Source organism: Balaenoptera borealis (assembly GCF_965194805.1).
Source record: "Balaenoptera borealis genome assembly, chromosome: 17".
Lineage (NCBI taxonomy): Eukaryota > Metazoa > Chordata > Mammalia > Artiodactyla > Balaenopteridae > Balaenoptera > Balaenoptera borealis.
The window spans coordinates 54,260,527-54,282,249 of record NC_138876.1 but is presented as its reverse complement, the minus strand read 5'-3'; the positions used below and the strand labels follow the sequence as shown (position 1 = coordinate 54,282,249).

The 21,723-nt window shown below is 39.1% G+C and overlaps 1 protein-coding gene across 2 annotated transcripts in view; it reads left to right on the top strand.

The window, feature by feature from the left end:
- The window catches only part of ATP6V0D2 (ATPase H+ transporting V0 subunit d2), a 49,130-nt gene that overhangs the window by 26,320 nt on the left and 1,087 nt on the right, over positions 1-21,723 (top strand). The window contains exons 3-7 of one of the 2 annotated variants that reach the window (XM_082363561.1): positions 9,899-10,077; positions 11,276-11,355; positions 12,824-12,901; positions 18,743-18,919; positions 20,127-20,204. In XM_082363561.1, the coding sequence (XP_082219687.1) occupies positions 9,899-10,077; positions 11,276-11,355; positions 12,824-12,901; positions 18,743-18,919; positions 20,127-20,204 (592 nt within the window). The remainder of the gene's footprint in view (positions 1-9,898; positions 10,078-11,275; positions 11,356-12,823; positions 12,902-18,742; positions 18,920-20,126; positions 20,205-21,723) is intronic. The other variant, XM_082363562.1, reaches the window with a different exon arrangement.

The window sequence follows — 21,723 nt, the reverse complement described above, 5'->3', positions numbered from 1 at the left end:
ATAAAAGCAGCTATCATTTATGATGAGTTAACCAGCCTTGTTTTGAGATTAATTATTATATTTCCAAAGAGAAAACATTAAATATTTTGAAGTTCAGATATCGTAAAGGAAACATCATATAAAATAATGACCACACAAGGTTAATTCTAGGGTTATAAGATGTAGAACAGGATGGTAACAGATTTTATGAAAGGTATAAATCAGACCTGAGGGTGAGTATCCCAACAGGTATTATGATTTATGGTCTTGTGGATGTTCTGTCTTCCAAATGACTGTACCACTCAGCTTCTTGTCTCCACGCCATACCAGGGGTTAAACTTATCTTCTAAGAGCAATAGGTAAATTTAGAAAAGATTCTGTTAGCTAGAACTAAGTGTAAAAGTACAGAGATGTAGAAATCTCAGACTTGATGAAAGAGTATGAACATTGCAAATTTTTTACTCTAAAGATTATGTATGTGGCTTATAATTTTCTCCTCCTCTTCCTCCAAGGTCCGGTTTATAGAGAATTAACTTCCTCTAAGGATGTATGACCCTCCTTCTTTGCAGGAGGCACTGCAGTAATGCTTTCATATGTATGACTAATCCTGGTGCCAACCATTCAAGTTGAATAATTATTTCCATTTAAGATGAGGAAATGAAGCTCTTGTTAAACTGGTTTTTAAGTAACAGAGCTGGGCTTAGAATTAGGCTTATCTGTTTCAAAGATTGGGCTCCTTTTACTGTGACAATTTATGATTTCCAAACTGTTTTCATATGTGTGATTTGATTTAATTTACACAGCAACCACGTGAAGATAATGGTATTCTACCCTTTCCCACTCCTTGATGCCAAGCTTCTTAAAAAGGATAGTCTCTACTCCTATATTCTCACTTATTTACTCAGCCCACTCCAGTCTTATTTTCTACCCCACCAGGCCCTCGAAACCACTCTAGTTGCTAAGTCTAATGGATATATTTTCAGCTTTTTCATAACTCACCACAGTATTCACAGTAGATGTCCTCATCCTGTGCATTCTGTGATGACACTTTCTCTTTGGGCTCCTTTTACCATCCTGGCCTTTCCTCATTCTTCTTGCAAAGTCTTCTTCCACCCTTTAAAAGTTTTTTGGGGTCTGTTCTATTCTCTCTTCTAAAATATATACTTTCTTTTTAATGATATCATTCACATCAATAGCCAGAGAAGTAATCAGAAACCAATGAATGAAGGGCCTCGCATACAATGATGATAAACCTGTGTTTCATTCTAAAGGCAGAAGGAAGCCATTGAGAGATTTTTAGGAATAAGAGTAGTGAGGTTGCTGATAAAGATAGAGATTCCAGAAGAAGGAGAAAGATTAGGGGCAATACGATTTTTGAGATAGTGTGACTGAGGTGCCTATGAGAAAATCAGGTAGTCATATTCACAGAAAGGAAGTGAAAGAATATGGATCTGAGGCTGGAGAAAGAGGTTTTGCCTGGAGCTGAAGATTTGCAAATAGTCTGCTTCTACGTGGTAGAAGGAAGTGTGGCCATGGATAAGGTTTTTGAAGTGGGACCTACTGAGTGAGAATAATACTCTGATGGAATCCTTGCTTAGTAGGTGTGTGTATATTTCTTTGCTCTTAGCTGAGAATGCCTACAATAAAAACCACACTAGTAAATACCCCACCTAATGCCCAGATCTTGGTTTCTAATACCATTCTCCCATAAAGAGAATCAGCGTTCCTTGGAGAAAAAGCTAATTCTAGGACTGGGGCAAGAAATATACAAGATGAGCTTAAACTGTCTTGTAATGCCAGAATATGAGGACATGAAAAACGAAACAAACAAAACAAAAAACCTGCAATGGTTGGGTATGTTAAAGGAGCACACAGGAGCCAACTGCAAGAGCCCTTAGTGGCTAAAGCTGGAACAATTTGAGCAACAAAATAAAGGAAGTTGTACTGAATTGTCACCCCAAATATAAAATAAATGTAAAGTAAATATTTATGAGACCATCCTGGTCTAAATAAATGATTGGATAACTTAATAAATGAGGGAGAAGAGACAAATCTCCCTTGTAGAATAATTTGTGTAGATGCTCCATCCTCAAGGAGGGGAACCATATTCCCTACTTCTTAAGGGTAGGCTGTACATAGTGACTTCTTCCAAAGAGTACAATATGGGAAGAGGGGGCAGTACCTTCTCAGTGTGGAGAAATCTGGCAAACACTGCCTCAGCCAGGTGATCAAGATCAGCACAGTCATAAACTATGCTAATAGTATGTACCTTTGATATGATGGGATGCAAGTGGCTCCTTCTGCTTAGCTTGTGGAAGTGCAGAAGTAGTCTGCAGGGGTGACTGGGTGGGTGGGGGGGTGAGGTGGGCACAGAGCCCTTCTCCAAGCTTCTGGATCTCAAGCTTCCAGTTCTTCCTCTATATCCTTTAAGATTAAGACTCCTCCAACTCCATTCTCTCCCTCACTCCTGGGACTCAAAATACACAGCAGCAATGAGTCCCAGGAGGAGAGGAGAAAAGGGGAAAGGCTGAAAATGTATTCAAAGAAACAGTAATTAAAATTTTTCTAAATTTGGCAAAACACAAACCTACTGATTCAAGAAGCTGAGTGAACCCCAAACAAGAACAACCCAATGAAATCCAAGCCAAGACACATCATAGTCAAACTTCTGAAAGACAAAGACAAAAATGCCTGAAAGCTGTGACACTTGTGGGGGAAAAGCAACGTGAACAATGGTGGATTTCTCATTAGAAACCATGGCGTTCAGAAAGAAGGGGTGTAACATTTTTTTAATGCTAAAAGGAAAGAGATGTCTACTCCGAATTCTATATACAATGAAGATATTTTTCAAGAATGAAGGGCAATTCAAAACAGTCTCAGATGAATGAAAACTAAGAATTTGTGACCCATAGACCTACCCTAAAATAATGGCTGAACAAAGTTCTTGAAACAGAAAAGAAATGATAAAAGGAGTCTGAAACAACAGGAAAAGAACAATAAAAAAGGAGGAAAATATGGGTAAATACAATAGACTTTCTCCTCTTGATTTTGTAAATTATATTTGACAGTTGAAGCAAAAATTAATACTTGTCTGATGTGGTCCTTTCTGAATGCAGAGGAAATATTTAAGACAATTCTATCATAAATAGGGAAGGTAAGGAGATTTTAAAAGAGGTAAGGTTTATACACTTCTCTAAAAGTTGTACAGCCACTCGGGAAAATAGTTTGCCAGTTTCTTAAAAAACTAAACATACCCTTACCATGCAACTCAAATTGCACTTGTAGGCATTTATCCCAGATAAATTAAAATTTATTTCCATGTAAAAACTGACACAAGTTTCCATAACAGTTTTTATTTATAATAGCCAAAAACTGGGGGAAAAAAAACCCAAAACCAAATGCCTTAAATAGGTGAGTGGTTAAACAAACAAGTACACACATACTGTGGAATACTACTCACCAATAAAGGGACAAATTATTTACATGCAGCAACTTGTATGTATTACATGTGTCTCAAGGGAATTAAGCTGAATTAAAACAGCCAGTCTCAAAATGTCACATAATATACAATTCCTGTTAAATATTATTCACAAAATGGCAAAGTTACAGGAAGAACAGATTAGTATTTGCCAGAGGTTAGGGGATGGTGGGTGGGAAGAGAAGTGTGTGACTGTGAAGGGGTAGCACACTGGAGATCTTTGGATGATACGATAGTTCTTTACCTTGACTGTTGTGGTGGTTACACAAATAGGCACATGGGATAAACTAACACAGAACTACACACACACACAGTACCAATGTCACTTGTCTAATTCTAATGTTTCACTACAGCTATATAGATGTAACCCCTGGTGGAAACTGGGTGAAGGGTACATAGGAACTCTCTGTATTATTTTTGCAACTTCCTGTCAATCTAATTATTTCAAGATAAAAAGCTTTAAAAATTTATACCATGCTATGTGTGCCCACGTAGTAGTGATTGTAATAATAACTCATAAAATTTCTTCTAACATTTGAAGCCTGTGATCACAAGAAATGAAAAATTAATATTCTATTATATGTACATAGAGTTATAGAGAGCCATAAAAGACTTTCAACATAAAGACATAAATGCTATATTAGGGTAAAATTTCATCAGAGAATTGGAATAGAAATAACATTTCCAGAAAAAAAAATAAGGAACAACATAATTTCCTTCTGTTTATGTATTTGTAATTGAATAGTGGTAGTGTCTTAGTGAGCTCGGGTTTCTGTAACAAAATGGTATAGACTGGGTGGCTTGAACAACAGGAATTGATTTCTTACAGTTTTGGAGGCATGGAAGTCCAAAATCAGGGTGCCATCCAATTTGGTTCCCCGGTGAAGGCTCTCTTCCTCATGTGTAGACACCTGCCTTCTCATTATGTCCTCACGTAGCAGAGGGAGAGAGAGCAAGCTCTCTGGTGTCTATTCCTATAAGGACACTAATCCCATCATGTAGGCCCCGTGCTTCATGGCTTCACTTAAACCTAATTAATAGCCCCAAAGGCCCCATTTCCTTATACCATCACATTGGGGGTTAGGGCTTCAACATGAATTTTAGGGGGACAAAAATCTGTCTTTAGCAAGTGGGTATTCAGATACTTCATTGGATAATTTAATTTGACTGATTTAACAGGTTCATTTTAAATACTGACATTCACAATATACCTGAAATATTTTTGCAGTATTTAAACTTATAATAAAAGTTTTTATATATCAACTTAAATGAGTTAGTGCATAGCTTCAACAGTTGTTTTATGTTGTTCCAGGGCAATGCTCTTCAAACTTGCTGCCTTACCCCACCTGGGAGGTCACTTCCCTAGAAAGTCATTGTAGTTAATTACCCTGACCCCTTGCATTTAGCCCAATCCTTATCTCTGTTCCTGAACCAATCCAAGCTTGATACTTTTCTTGATAACTTCCCAGCTCTGCGCTGCTTTATCACGTGTACATTCTGATCAGTGACTTCTTTTGCTCTAATCCATCAATAAGATTCTATTTGTTTGAGATCTTCTAGAAATTTATTGAAATCTGTTTCCCTTATGTCACTGTATTGATGAATGTTTTCCTTTTCGTATACCTTGAATATTAATATGGTTTGGGGAGGGTCAAATAGTGCAGGTATATGCTCAGCCCAAAATCTGACGAGAGAATCCTAAAAGGATTTGTAAAATTCTCTGGCTTTTACCTGTGCCCACTATCTTTGTAGCTGTGTCTTCAAAAAGGACCTGACACCTTTCTTCTGCACTTAACGTCACCTGTGTTCTCAGAAGACCTCTCTCTCTTTGTCTAACTATATCGTGCCAAAGTGCTCAGGGAATGACAGTCGTTTCTCAGCTGTTGCTAATGACACTTAAGTACTTAAAATTTTTATCCATAGAACAGTTCCTCTAACTCACCAAATTATGTCTCTACATTATCTGACCATTTAGCAACTGTTATATTAGCCCAGAATGTGGTAGTTATCAAATAAGAAATGTAATTTAGTTAGCTTCAAGATCCTTAAATAAGTTTGGGAGCAAAAGGAAAAAGGTCAGTGCTAACTCCAAAAGGAAATGTTAAAATATCTTCTGGCTGGAGCTGCTTTATCTGAATCCAACATGGAGCTGGGGCTTTGGCTGTGGGATCCCAGCCCTGCCCCTTTCCAGCAGTGTGACCTTGGATGAGGCATGGAACCCCTCAAAGCCTCAGTTTCTTGTGTGTAAAGTGGTGGTAAAAATGGTCCTTAAAGCACTGACTTGTGGAGAGGCTTGAATGGGAACATGCATGTAATGCATATAATGTATTGCATGTATGTAATGTAATGTAGTGTAATGCATGTAATGTAATGTAGTGTAATGCATGTAATGTAATGTAGTGTAATGCATGTAATGTAATGTAGTGTAATGCATGTAATGTAATGTAGTGTAATGCATGTAATGTAATGTAGTGTAATGCATGTAATGTAATGTAGTGTAATGTATGTAATGCCTGGCACATAGGAACAACCTCAAGAAGCGTTGGCATTTTTAAAAATTATTATTTTTACAACCTAAAATTTTTGAAACAGAGTCATTTACTCTTACAATTTCAGGTGACTTCATGATTTTCACAGGTGCCAATATCAAAGTTACAGAAGAAAATATTTAGAAGGGGCTAGAAGTGAAGATGTTTGTCTAGACCATGAGTGGGAGAAAAATTAACCCAACAGAGTGGGCACTAGTTTTGGCTCTGTTGCTACTGATAAGCACAATTATTTAAAACATGAGGAGTTTGAGCTAGGTCAGCAACCAGATGTCTTTAAACTCAAACGTTACTCAAGCAACGCCAATAGAGATTTCCTCCCTAACCACTGGAGGCAGGGCCCTAGAGGTCTATCAAGATTATACTCTGGAAAGAGCAAGCTGTCTTCTGGGCACATTACCCCCCTGCCATCCCAAACAGCCAATAATAATTATATACCTGGTGCCTATGTGACAGAGATGAGGGAGGGACAGGAAAGATACCCCTCTCCCCTGCCATGGGCCAAATCCTGAGTCTCACTTCATTTTCTGAACAAAACTATGAGAGCTGCTACTGTTGTCCCATCTTAGAAACAAGGCCACTTAAATGAGTTGAAATAAAACAATTCAATCTCCATAGCCCTTACTCTTTGCAATAGAGGGCCTAGCCTCTCTATTAACTTTAAAAAAAAAAAGCACTCCAGACACACATGTGCACACATACACATGTGCACATCCCCACACACACTGTACAAGCATAGGCTTGAGTGTTACGTGTGGGCTAAATTCTCACAACATTGACTTTGGTTGCCCCCGTCAGCGCTGGTCTCATAGTCCTCTGCACATTGGGAATGTTGGCGGCTCATATGCTGTTACATTACTGGGGTGCTGTGGGGGAACAATTAAACATCTGGAGTCTGCTAAGGATTATTAAGTGCTGGCAATTCCCCTCTCAGGTAATAGCTTTTGAGCCATAAGGGGACAGTTAAATAAGCACTTCCATTTTAATATCATTTTCAAGAGATAAAAAGAGTTCTCAAATTCCATAATGTCCAAATTTGGTACTGCTGTTTGGGGGAGTGAAGAAACTTTATAGTCATGTGCTTTTTTTTTTTTTTTTAAACGCATTGTTTACTTTGTTTATTTATTTATTTTTATTTTTGGCTATGTTGGGTCTTCGTTTCTGTGCGAGGGCTTTCTCTAGTTGTGGCAAGCGGGGGCCACTCTTCATCGCGGTGCGCGGGCCTCTCACTGTCGCGGCCTCTCTTGTTGCAGAGCACAGGCTCCAGACGCACAGGCTCAGTAATTGTGGCTCACGGGCCTAGTTGCTCCACGGCATGTGGGATCTTCCCAGACCAGGGCTCGAACCCGTGTGTCCTGCATTGGCAGGCAGATTCTCAACCACTGCGCCACCAGGGAAACCCTCATGTGCTTTTTATAAAGGGATAATTGCCTTCTTCTAAACTTCTTTAGCTAAAAATTTTATTGGGGTACATTGCAGAAGCTCAATTGCAATGCAGGAGACTCTTATCCTGCTGGAAATGCATTCTTGCACAGGAAGTCAGTAACCCTTGCAGCCAGACTCCAGTGACAGTGCTTCTAAGTGGCCAGGTTCATTTTCATCCAGTGAAAGGTGTTCTTTTCAAGCCTAAATTGTGCAGTGGTTGAGTCCCATCACTGCCAAACGTGGAGGACCTTGTCTCATCGCTTGGCTGTCCCTTCCGTCTTCTGAGCTGCCACCTCAGCCTCTTGGCCGCCTCTTTCCCCTCAGCTCTTAAACGTGTTCTCTTCTCTCCCATCTTAAAAAACAAAAAAACCCCCAAAAAACCACCAAAACTGAAAGTCCAAAGCTCCTCTGGCCCCCGGGTCTCCATACAGTTACCTTCCCCTGCTTTATAGTTTAAACTCTTTTAAAAAAACAAAACAATTAAACAAACCAAAAACCTCTGTACTTCCCACTCATTTTAAATGCACAGTGGTCAGGTTTCTGGCTTCTCCCCTTTCCCTTGCACAAGCAAACTCCACTGAACATGTTTTGTGATGCCAGATGACCTCTTAGTGGCTGCATCCTGAGAACACCTTGTTTCAATGTCCACCTTGACTTTCCTGTGGCCTTTAACCCCTTCTTCCTAGAATTCTCTTCCCTGGTTTTCTTCCTACCATCTGGTCATTCCTTCTCAGGTTCTATCAAGGTCCTTAAATGGTGGGGTTCCCCAGAGTTCTCAGGACAGGACTCTTGACATACACTCTAGAATGTGGTCTCAAGCATTCCCAAGACATCTGCTTCCACCTTTAAACTAGCACCCCCTGCCCCTGCTCCCTAAATGTCTCTGGTCCACAGCTGTCTCTTCAGGACTTAGATGTCCGAGGCCTATTTGGCATCTCCTCCTGGGCATCTAAACTCATTCGGTCCAAAACATCAGCTCCCACTACAACCCGTTCTTCCTCCAGTGCTCTCATCTCAATAAATGGCTCCAGCTTCTAACTGTTAAACCTAGAAACTTATGTGTCATCCTTGACAACTAAACACAGCATTATCTGAGCGTTAAGAGAAAAGTTTCAGAAGCAGACTGTCTGAGTTTGATTCTCAGCCCTCTTCATTTGTTAGCTGTGTCGTTATGGGTGAGATTTTTACCTGTCTGGGCCTCCAGTTCCTCATCTGTAAAACGGAGGTAATAATAGTACCTATCATCATCACAGTGTAATTATCATGATTAAATAAAATAACTTTTGTAAAGCACTTTACTATTTAAGTGTTGGCTTACCTCTTATCCTGTTTTAATGCATATTCTATCTACATAGATCATAATTCCCCGTGTCCTTGAAGTATTCAGCATCTCCCATTGCCCTCAATCCAAATTCCTCATCTTGTCTTTCAGGACCCTGCACGTTCAGCCTGGGCCCCACCTCCAGTGCTCAGCAGGCAAAAGAACATCCTTGTTCCTGGCCCTCTTGTCTCTGGGGCTTTTCACATGCTTTCCCTTCTGCCTGGAAGCACTCTTTCCCAGCCACCGCTTTTGCCTGGACAACTCCTTCTCATTCTGCAAGTTGCAGCCTGAATGTCACTCCCTAGGAAGTCTGATCCCAGACTGGTTTAGTGCCCAGCTCTGAATCCCCACACCACCCTGTAATCTCCTTTATGCAGCCTGTATGCTGCATTGCAATGTACCAGTACCTCCCTTAAACTGTATTTTCTGTGAAGGAAGCGACTGTGTCTCTCTTACTTCTTGACCTCATTGCTTGGAATATCCTGGGTAGAGCTTATATTGAATAGAGAAATCACGTAAAGTGTCAACCTATGGACTCTTGGGGTTCTGGGAGGGGAAAAGGCTAGAAAGTTGACTATCTGCTCTCATAGGAGGAAAAAAAACCAGAATATTTTAATTTTTAATACATAAAACATTTTAATATTAAAATTAATATTTTTATTTTATTTTTATTTATTTTTAAATATTTAAAACTTTGAATACTCAACAACGGGCTTCATCAAAGATTTAAATAGTCAGTTTTTGAAGTAGAATGAAACCCTTTAGGTCTGTGTTTCTCAACTTTTTAAGCCCATAGTCCATTATGAGAAACAAAACAATTTAACACCCTCATTACTCTCTGCCCCACCCACCACATTTGGCCATTACTGTGTAAGGGTCATCTTCTGTGTGGTCCCGCCAGTCAGGTATTATAACTGTGAACATGGTTTTTCAAACTATGGTACCCTCTGAGAGTCAGATATTTTACCTCACCTACATCTCTCAAAACCCAGAGTTTAAAATAAAAGGAGAGATATATTTCCTTAATGAAAGTGTGTGTGCCTGAAATGTGGAGGTTTTGTTTTGTTTTGTTTTTTGTTTTTTACCTGAGGGATGCTTCTTATTCTCATGCAACTGTTTTCCTAATGATTGAGCCCTCTTCTACACCAGGTGCAGTTACATGATAGACAATGTGATTCTACTGATGAATGGTGCATTGCAAAAAAAATCTGTGAAAGAAATTCTGGTGAAGTGCCACCCGTTGGGCCGTTTCACAGAAATGGAAGCAGTCAACATTGCAGAGACACCTTCTGATCTCTTTAATGCCATTCTGGTTGAAACACCATTAGGTATGAATGCATAAATAATTGCACAGCTGCTTGTGTATGTTATCACAGTATTAGAAAATGCACTTTCAATTCATAATTTTCTCCATGAATATAGTGTCATACTATACGGATTCCTAGAAGTGAAATGGACATTAAAGAATCATCTGGTCCAGCTCCCTTATTTTTCAGATCAAGACAATGAAGTATACCAGATCACATGCAAACCATTTGTAGCTGAGAAGGAGCTAGGGCTCATCTCCCAACCTCCAAACCCCTGTACTTTGTTCCTGACCATAGCAAATAAATGATAGAACTTGTAATTTTTCAAAAAATTAATTTTCTAGCTGGGTTTTATATGTTTAGTTCCTTTTCATTTTAAATTTCTGTCTTAATAAGGCTGCATATAGGAAACATTTTGTTTTAGGAAATTTAAGAATGCCATTTTTCTGAGATGCTCAGGAGTGTCTGTCTAATGACCTGAAGCAATGATGAAATAAGTAATAATTTCATTATAATTTGGCACTGACAACAGTTGGAGCATTTAAAATACTAATGGGATAATTTTATACAGTTATTGTCAGGAAACCTGGATTATAGTTATTCACTGTTGATCATTCATCAAAATAGTTGCTGTTTAAAACAAATTTTAAAAAGAAAAAAATTACATCATTATTAAGTGTCCAGTGCTAATGGAGCATAGCATGGCAGAAAGAGGGTGAGTCTGAAAGCAGATATCCCTAAGCATGACAGGCTCTGCCCACCACCAACCAGGTGACTTGTAACAATTCATTTCACTCCAGTTTGCTCATTTTAAAAACAATAATATCTTACTATAACAGAGTTTTGAAAACTAAGACGGTTTTAATACAACTCAATGCTTGGCACATAGTAAGGTTGCAAATGGTAAATATTACTGTTATCTAAAGGCGGGTGTTGGGGGGGCTTCAAAAAGTAAACCATAAAGTGAGTAGTTCCAGGTTGTGAGGCTTAAATAAGTTCAAGTATATCCAGTGTTTGATGACGGCTTGCACAGAGCAAATGCTTCCTAAATCATCACCCTTCTTGTCACCATCACTGTTAGCCTCACCGAGTCTGTGGATTGCCACTCCACAGTGTCCTAGTTAGGGGTGGGCAGAGGGTGGTGCGTTCAGGAGACATTTTCTACAGTTTATAATCATGTTTTCATTAATTTATTTTGTACAATAATTTCTGCTTTCAGCTCCGTTCTTTCAAGACTGTATGTCCGAAAATACTCTAGACGAACTGAATATTGAAATACTGCGCAATAAACTGTACAAGGTAACTGTTTCCCCCAATGTTATGTTCTTCTTTATTACATAATACATCATAACCAGAGTTCTTTATTAAATGTTACTTGCTTGTTAGCCAGCTGCTGAATTATGAAGCTAGGCATACTGGGGACAAAGTTCTTTTAGTCCTGGCCTGTCTTCTAGTTAAATACATGTATGTCAACTTCTCCCAGCCAGCAAGATCCTTGAGAGGATCCCATGCTTCTCTGTATCCTTAACTCTTTACATGGTGCCTGGAACATAAAAGGTGTCAATTGGATGGATGGATGGATGGATGGATGGATAGATGAATGGATGGATGGATGGATGGATGGATGATGGGTGGGTAGATAGATGAGTGCAGTGAACCATATGAATCCATTTCAGAAGAACCAGCATACATAGTGAACCTTGTGTTATGTAGTGTCCATCTCTGTCCTCAATCCTGTTAACAGAGTCCCTGAATTTCACAGTTAACCTGTCCACACAATTTTAATCTACTGATAGTGTGCAGCATACCAAGATGACCATCTGTGGACACAACATCATAAGCACCACTTTGTATAACCTGACCAGCTGTCTGTCTGGACTATGCTGCCGCCATTTGAGTCACTCTGTGTAATAAGGGCTGAGCAAAATCTATCCATTTTCACTCACACCACTACAGCATCTTTGGACACTCTCATAGAGTACCTGAATGAATATATATATATATTCATATATGTATACATTGCCATGCTGTATATCTAGCTTCTTATGTTGACACATGTGGACCTCTCAAAAGCATTGCATTGCAGCAGTTTTCCTTTTTATATAAAGACTTACGGGCTTAGAGGAAGCATCCCTGAGATATAGCTAACAGAAGGCACTGTTTTAAGCATTTATAGGCATTAGATCACTTCATCCACCCAGCAAAACTATGTGCCATCCCCGTTCCTCAGATGAGAAAACTGAAGCATGGAGAGGTAAATTTACTTGGCAGAAGTCAGTTAGCTAGTAAGTAACAGATTTGGGATTCAAACACAGGCTGCCTCTACAGCCTAGACTCTGCCTTTCCAGTGTATCTTCCATGCTCAATGCCATCCCAAATGTGTCTCCTGAGCACTAGGAGACATTAAATATCAGCATAGGACCAAATCTAGACTTATTTGCAGAGCTCATAAGAGAGTTTGGCACTCTTGTTAGAATAGCAAGAATCAACAGTGTGAAATAATCCAAGAGGCATGCAAAAAAGTGCTTGTTGAGTAATTATAAGCTATGATAAGTCCAATTTTGTTCTTTTATGGAGTTCCTTTTTTAGGCTGTGCAATGTGCTTCAAGGTGAAAGTTTGCACCAAATTTATTATAAAATATCTCCCTAGGGGAGAAGTAATTCAATTTCCATTAAAGAGTTTAATAACCCATGAAAAGCTGATCTAGAAATTTCCAAAAGGAAAATATATTCATTTTCTTGCCTTATGATCTTTCTTCTTTTTAAGTCTTACATCGAGGCATTCTATAAATTCTGTAAGAATCATGGTGATGTCACAGCAGAAATTATGTGTCCCATTCTTGAGGTAAGAAAGAGTCCTTGAATTTTTTTATGTCAAATAATGTGCTTATACACTTTTCATTTATATAATCCTACCAATTTTTTAAATCTTAGAAGTTCTTTTATTTAGAAATAAAATAGCAGTATATTTTATTATACATATATCATTTGATGTCTTCAGTTAAAAGAGGTATTTTCTTAGTTTTCTACATAGAAGAGCTATTTTTGAATTAGAAAAGAATGCTTTTGATAGAAGTTTGATCATGATTCACTTTGATGTAGTATGAAGAAAGTAGATTATAATTAGTTAAAAATTTAGCATGCTTTGGACAATTGGTGCACTATAGGTACTCTTATAATAATCACCAACTTCCCTCCCAAAATTGGGCAGCTGGGGACCCCCACAACTTGGCAACAAAGTCTACTGTGGGCATGGTTCCTTATATAAATCCTAAAATAAAGGTTGCCCCAAACAACCGTTGAGCATCCCCGCTCTTGGCAAGAAGATTCTATGGGTAGTGGTTCACAGTTACCATGCCCACTTAAACCTCACAATGTGTCAGATGCCACCATTGGTTCCAACCTCTCTAATTGATGTTATATTCTCTTTAATTCCTCTTTATCATCACAGATTTCATCTGTGCCCACAGGCCCTCTTGCTTGCAATGTCAATCTGCACATGCATGAGGGACTCAGGCCAGAGATCAGAATGGTCTGAGGGGAATTCTGGGCATAGTTTGCACTGAGTATTTGACATAGATCGCTCTTGCTGGCTTCCTATTTCACTTGGATCTTAAAAAAAAAAAAAAAAAAAAACATTCTGGGCTTAAAAATCTCTTGCTTTGCCCTATGAAACAAAGTTTTGTCTAAAGAATATCTTTAACCATTAGATTATCTGTTACAGTGGCTTCTACACTGGTGGGTAGATATTTAAGCTGTTCAGTGACTTCTGATTTCAAGAAAAGCCTGATAAGAACTACCCTTTGGGTAAGAAGAGAAAAAAACCTGAAATAACCTCATCTGCATATATTTCAACCAAATGTTCTGAAACTGCATTTGATAAAATTAGCTCCCCTCAAATATCTAATTATTAACATTTTACAGTTAAAGATACTGTTAAAACTTTAAGGTCAAAGCAGTCCTTGAAGTAAGAACTCCTTGGAGAACTCCAAAAAATATTTTTTGTCTTTATCTATATTATACAGAGAGTGGGCATCAATAAATGACATTTTTTTCATGGCATGCTAATTGTCAGAGAGTGAGTTAGTCTCTTCCAGACATGCTGATAACATAACAACACAAGCAACCTAGTGACTCTATGAAGCTCCTCCCTTTCTTTTCGTAAATTTAACTACTAGCCACACTATAAAAAGCCACATTATCTCTGGCTCAAAAATGTAGTTTCTACATGGCATAATTCCTGTGGTTTAGAAATGGTTCATGTAGTTTATACCTACAAAATATGTAGGAAAAGATTAACGTTAAAATTAATAACCTTCACACCTGTCAGAATGGCTATCACCAAAAGGAATACAAATAACAAATGTTGGCAAGGATGTAGAGAAAAGGGAACCCTGATACACTGTTGTTGGGAGTGTAAATTCGTGCAGCCACTGTGGAAAATAGTATGGAGGTTTCTCAAAAAACTGAAAATAGAACCAGCAATATAAACCAGCAATTCCACTACTGGGTATATAGCCAAAAGAAACAAAAATACTAATTTGAAAAGATACATGCACCCTAATGTGCATAGCAATATTACTTACAATTGCCAAGGTATGGAAGCAACCTAAGTGTTCATCAACAGATGAATGGGTAAAGAAGATGTGGTACACATATACAATGGAATACTACTTGGCCATAAAAAGGATGAAATTTTGCCATTTGCAGCAACATGGATGGAATTGGAGGGCATTATGCTAAGTGAAATAAGACAGAGAAAGACAAATATTGTATGATATCACTTACATGTGGAATCTAAAAAATACAACAAACCAGTGAATAAAACAAACAAACAAACAAAAAGCAGACTCACAGATATAGAGAACAAACTAGTGGTTACCAGTGGGGAGAGGGAGGGGGGGAGGGGTAATATAGGGGTAGGGGGGAAAAAAGGGTTATTCTGGGATTATATGAAATGTGAAACTTCAAAATTGTAAAGCACTTAGTATTTAAAGAATCTTTCATTCAATAAAAAAAAGAAAAAATAATAATAACCTTACAGAGGTATACAATGGCACTATTAATAGCTAACATTTATTATATACCAGATACTATCCTAAGTGCTTTATATACACAAATTCACTTGGACTTCAAAATAGCACAATGAGATGGGTAGTTTAGTACCTCATTTTCAGAAGGGACAACTGAGGCACAGAGAAGGCTTGTAAGTTGCCTGATGTCAAACAGCTAGTAAGTGGTAGTGTCAGGATTTGAATACAGGTAGTCTGGCTCCAGTTCTTATATGTTTATCTACATTAAATTACGTCTACATCAAATTCACCTGCACAGTTCTTTTGTATAAAAACTGCTCTTCTGTGCTAATTCTTAAGCAAGATCATACTGCACGTGCTACAAAATTCAGAAGTAAATAAGAATTATGTCTTTGTAAATGTAAAAAGGATAGCACGGTATTAGCAGAATACTTATCACCAGGAGGATTTGGTCAAAGTACTATATACCCTGTGTTCTCTTTGTCCCTTTCCTATACCCATGATACTACTTTATTAGATTAGATTTTTTTCAAGCTGTGTTAAAAATAAAAATCCATTTAACTATCTTTGTACATTTATATAAAAATATCAGTTATGTATGTTTGCAGTTATAACATTTCTAATGATATGATTGGAAGAGGCTTGTCAGTTTTATATAAATACACCAGATCATGTAATTACTTCCCCTTTTATTTGTGCAACTATAGAGCACTTAGAGTTTCTGAAGTTCTTCCATATTCTCATTTGATCTCATTTGACAGGAGACTTTAAAAGACTGAATACAGTGGAAGAGGGCATTAACCTAGGCTTGCAGGTTAAAATGTGACCTAATCATAAGACTGTAGCTTCATATTTAAAAAAAGAAATTGACTTACGTTCCAGACAAATGTGCTGCAGTATACTGTTTGCCTCTTATTCCTGCTCTTCTGACAGTCTGTAAGGTTAATGAAGCAGTGAAAAATAAGCACAGAATATGTTTGTTTCATCTCCCTCGGTCAGTACACATGCTAATAAGGCTGGGTTTGGTCCCAGTTCACTTCACTCTCTTCCACTGCCATCGACCCCTCTATCCATTGCTCCCACCAGGGAGACCCTTCCTCCTGTAAGGAACTGGCCAGAATTTTTGACTCAATGAGCCCAACTCCATCATGAGCAACGGATAATGGTTTTGAATACATCAACACTGCATGGTTATCTTTTGCAACAACAACAAAAAATAAGTTATGGTTTTAAAATGCATGAGTGTTTGAAGGGTAGAGTGAAAGGAAAGACATCCGACGTACACTGTACCACACAGGCTGGCTGCCCTCTGAAAATGATACGGGGCTTACAGGAAACTAGTACCACCCCATCTACTCTCCTGCATAATCAGATGTCATAGCAAACTGTCTGCTTAGGGATGGTCAAAGACAGAATAGCTCCTTTACAATTCAAAAATTATAGTTCTTTTCACTAAGAGAATACCCATACACACACACACACACAGCCTCTCGGCTAGAAGTAGTAAAGTAGATAGTTATAATAAAAGGGCAATTAAAGTATAATAAGGAGTCAAAGGAAATCATATCCAATTAGAGAGGAAAGAGAAGGGCTTCTTATGAAAAAGATTGCATTGGATGGAACCCTCAAATGCAGGTAGGATTTCAACCTGGAGAGTTATGGGATGGAGTATGTGCTCTGCAGGCAAAGGGAACAAGTATTAACCAGGACAAGAAGTTGGAAAGTGTGTGGCGTGTTCAGATAACCAGCCGCATCAGTCAAAGTCCTCTCTTCTTGGCATGGCTTGTGAAGCCTCTCCTATTCTCTCCCCAGCTACCTGTCAATCCTGCCTCTCCAGCTGCTTCCCCAGGGTTGGAGCTATGGCCGTTCCTCCAAAATGTCACGCTCTACTCCATGCAGCTTCCTCCTCTGCCTTGCATGCCTGCATGCTGCCTACCTGGCCCTATTTCTCTCCTTATTATTCTAACATTCTAGAACTAGGAAGGACGTTGAAGATCATCTGGGACAATTAACTCCATTGTTGCTCCTCCTGCCCTATTTGTTATTTCAAGGTTTTTTTATTGCCATGAAATCTCCCTCTTGCATTTCTTCTTTTATCCCTGGAAAGTCTGAAATTACTGGAAGGACTGGTTATATTCCGTAGCCAGAGGCAGCTGCCTTTGCTTCCAGATAAGCCCACTCCTCGCTTCTGGCTCACCCATAATTTCCATGAGAGCAATCAAAAGTATCAGAAGGAACCAACTCTCACTGTACTGATAGGAAACACCTGTTCTAACAAGAGTTCCAGTAAAATCTGTTGCAAGTCTGGATTTGTTATTAATTAGTCAAACATAGTATTGTAGAGCAGTTCATTTTAACTTTCATGTGCATATGAATAAGCTTAGAATCTTGTTAAAATGCAGATTCTGGTTTACTAGGTCTGGACTACGGTCTAAGATTCTGAACTTCTAACGAGCTTCCAGGTGATGTCAAAGCTACTAATCCTTGAAACACACCTTGGATAGCAACACTGTAGAGAATATTAGAGAATTTTTTAAATAGTAGAAACATAGTAGCACCGTGGACCATTCCATTGGATTTAGTAAACAGTTAAGATCTTCCTGTGTCAGGCACTGGATATTCAAAAATGAACAATCAACAAGAGAGACATGATCTCGCAAAGATTTTAGAGTGTGGTGGGGTGAAAGACACATGCACAGATTTTAAAATAATGTGGTAAGCGCAGGTTGCCTTGGGTGGATGGAGAAGGCTTTCTTAGCCCAAGGACATCATGGCAAACTCCCATGGTGGGCAGAGGAGGTGCCCATGGAGGACAGACTGAGATGAAATGGTCAGAGTAGGTAGAAGGAAAACTAAGAGAAGTCCAAAGGAAGAGAAGGCAATTTCAAGAAGGACTCCGTGGTTAGATAAGACAGAGAGGCCTGACGTGGGGCTGGGAGCTCAGGTGCCTAGTGGTGCTCAACACAGAGAAGACAAGCCGGGAGCACATGTGACCCACTTGAGAGATCGTGTAGCCAAACCCCACCATTTACAAATAAGGAAACTGAGGCCCTGAGAGGAAGATCACTTGTCCCAAGCCCTGTAATCCTTAGCTACAGACTTAAATTTATTGATATCTAACCTAGAACTTTAAAGAAGAAAAACAAAACCAGGGAAGTACAAACAAATGGTAAGTAGCACAGTTTCATTATGTAAAAAATCCTACTGGCATCAAGCAGAAAGGGATGTTTAACATGTATGACACGCACATTTTGTGCTAAACACTCTGCTAGGCCCTTCTATTTACATTACCTTGTTCTATCTCTGAATCGACCCCAGCAAGTAGGTATTATTCCAATTATTATGGAAGACACATTTGAGACTCTAGTGGCCTACATGAGAGAGACACATGAGTAACTAATAACAGAGAGCCTGGGAACTGAAGTTTAGTGGGAGGTCCTGGGCTCCTGGGCTGTTGTCACTGCTGTGTGATCCTTCTCTGGCAAGCAGAGTTACTCTGTTACAGGAAGAGATTATGGGAACATTAATAACACATGTCTGTATTATAATTAGACATAGATCAGGAAAGGAAAGCAAATCATTTTGGAAATGAATTTGTCTAGAGCATTTAATAGATGGTTCAGTTTTACCGATTTTATGTCTTGCAAATTCAGTTTGAGGCAGACAGACGTGCTTTTATCATCACTCTTAACTCCTTTGGCACCGAGTTGAGCAAAGAGGACCGCGAGACCCTCTACCCGACCTGTGGCAAGCTCTATCCCGAGGGACTGCGCCTGCTGGCCCAAGCAGAGGACTTTGAGCAAATGAAGAGAGTAGCAGACCATTATGGAGTATGTGTTTATCCCAGGTTCCTGAAAAGTCTTGTGTGATTTCATCACATGTATTTTAGAAGTCCGCACATCACATTTACACTTCTTATCTAAAACATTTATAATGTTTGTGCGATAGAAAGCAGTATCTCTTGCTGTAATGTCTCTCCCAAAGAAATATGCTGAGTTTCTAACCCAAGCTATTGGTGTTTTTTAAGGTTCCTGCCAAGCAACTACTTGTTTAAATCTCCAAGGAACGGTCATTTGAGCCCTTTTTTTTTTTGAAGTGCTTGATAAAGCAAGTTCCCCAAGGGACTGGTGCAGTGTTCTGGAAATGTGAGCTCATGCCACAGTTATGTAAAAGAGCCTGACCCAGCCATCCTTTCAAGTGCCCATTGGGCAAACAGTGTTAGGTAAAGACTGTCTACTTGAAGGACAGGGGAAAATACGGACATACTGTTTATACCACTTCCTTTGCTCAGTGGCCAGGATTCGGGAAAGGAAAGAGGACTGCTATGTCCTCTCCCACTCCAGCACCCAACTGCTCTTAGAGAGCCTGAAGCTTCTCAGCTCAAGGTTATAACCTCATCCCCTGGTACCGTTCCTTCTGACCTGCAGACAGTAACATACAGACCCTCCAGGTAGCTTTTCCAGAACTGGAATGACACTCCTCTTATCTTTGCCTATGGATTTCCGAAACCCTCCAGGAAAGATATGCCAGCAAACAATGCGTGAACCTTTGTGACATCTCTTGTGTCACTGCAACAGGTTCTTTAGCATAATATTAAAATTTGAGTTTCTCCCCAATTTCCACCCCTTCCTCATTTAAAATTCCATAATGAATTTTAATCAGTTGTCATCTCAAAGAACCCATGAAGCCATACTGATTAAACCACAAGCACTCATTTAGCTTCTATAATGTGTCTAACTAGCCCTAAGAATCAAATGTGGAAATCAGCTCAGTGTACACTGAAAGTAGAACTGCTTTTGCCTCTTACCTTGTAGGCCTGAACAAGCCAATAGGATGGAATGCCATCTGTACTCTTGTTGTTTGGATTTTTTGGTATTTCCTCAAGAAGCCAAAGATCCTACAAAAAAAATCCAGGCCTTCTGGATAGATTTTCTAAGATGGGTGCACAGTTTCTATATTGCTGGAAAAATATAGTTTTTATATTTATAAAAAGTGAAAATTTGTTAAAAAAAACAATTTCTTGTCTTTGTTTTTCAGGTATACAAGCCTTTGTTTGAGGCTGTAGGTGATGGCAGTGGGGGAAAGACATTGGAGGATGTATTTTATGAGCGTGAGGTATGATGTAAATGGAAATGCTGCTAGCTTATATGCTCTTTTTCACATACTCTGGGTCTTAGTATTTCCTTTTTTTTACTTGGGTTTTCTTTTTACAGTTGATCAGGCCAATTGATCATGTACATTCATAGTTTGAATGTGTATTAGTTAGTATCTCTGCCTTGGAGAGTCAAGGCACTGTGGTTCACATATGATGGCTTCTTGTGGGATTGTCATATCCAGACAGATGTGCACATAGCAAAGCTCTGGAAGTAAGGCAGCCATTCTGTAAGTATCTAGAGAAACAAAGCTAGGATGTTCTCATGATCACATATTGACTGTCCCCAGGGGGCACACCCTGTTAAGTGCATCCCACTGGAATCCATCCCTTTTTCAAGAAGGATTTATCACTCCTGTGCACAATTAGAACATTTAGGAATTATTTGCATGGAAATCCATCCCATCTAGATTATTCTCTTTCCCTGAAAAGGCAGAAGAATACTTGATCCATTTATAGCCAATTCCTGAGCTACTGAAGTGTGCAACAAGAGGACTTTGTGGGAGGGTAGCCAGGTAAAGTCCCCCAAATCTGGAGACTTTTTTCTAGTGTACTTTATTCATTTCCCTAAAACCACTGGTCCTTCCATGTCAGTCTGACTGGAACTAACAGAGAACCCTGAAATTCACCCACACTTTAGGGTTAGACTGGCTTGAGAAAGCAGTATGGGGGGTCTTCCTGTAAGTCCTACTCTAGACATTTTCCAACGATTCTCTAGAAAGAAGTAAAAACAATGCAAGTATTCCCATATATTAGGGATGTTTTAAAATTCCACACTATTGCCCTTCTGCTGCAAAGACGGCTGTTAAAGGAGCTGCCCTTGGCAGGAAAAATGTGTGCCTGTTTCTAAGAGCCGGGGGCGTCCCCTTCCTGACTGCTTTGCTTGAGGTTTTCAGAATTACATGTGGGACTCAGTACCTCTTCTCCTTTCTTCTAAATGGAAAAGAATAAAGGAATTGTTCCATTTCAGACTGCACCCCAGTTAAAAAAATGTTTTTGAAAATTTTCTTTTACTGATCTGCCTTCTGCAGAAAAAAACTATTCAACTGTATGTCAAGTTGCTGCAGAGCATCCTAAGGAAACTCATAATATTACCTGGTCCAAATTCCAGAGGCCTGTGACATTACCCTGAAAGGCAGTTCAATAGCCTAAAAACCACCTTAAAATTTTAAAAATTGTGGCCAAGGAAAAATACTTCATCTAAATGAGACAAGCCTACTAGCTAGAAGCCAAATAAATATCACTACAAAGTTCACACACACACACACACACACACACACACTCCAAAGTCCTCCTAGGAATCTTGGTGCTAGCAGTGCTGCTGAGATTTGGAGCTTGTCTTATGATTTTACAAACTTACTTTTTAAACTACTGTTGTCTGCCTTTCTCTGCAGAGTGACGCTCTCCCTTTAGACTTGCTGAATTTCCTACTGTTTTCCTTTCTTTGACGCAATTTAGAAATTGTCTATTTAAATACAGATA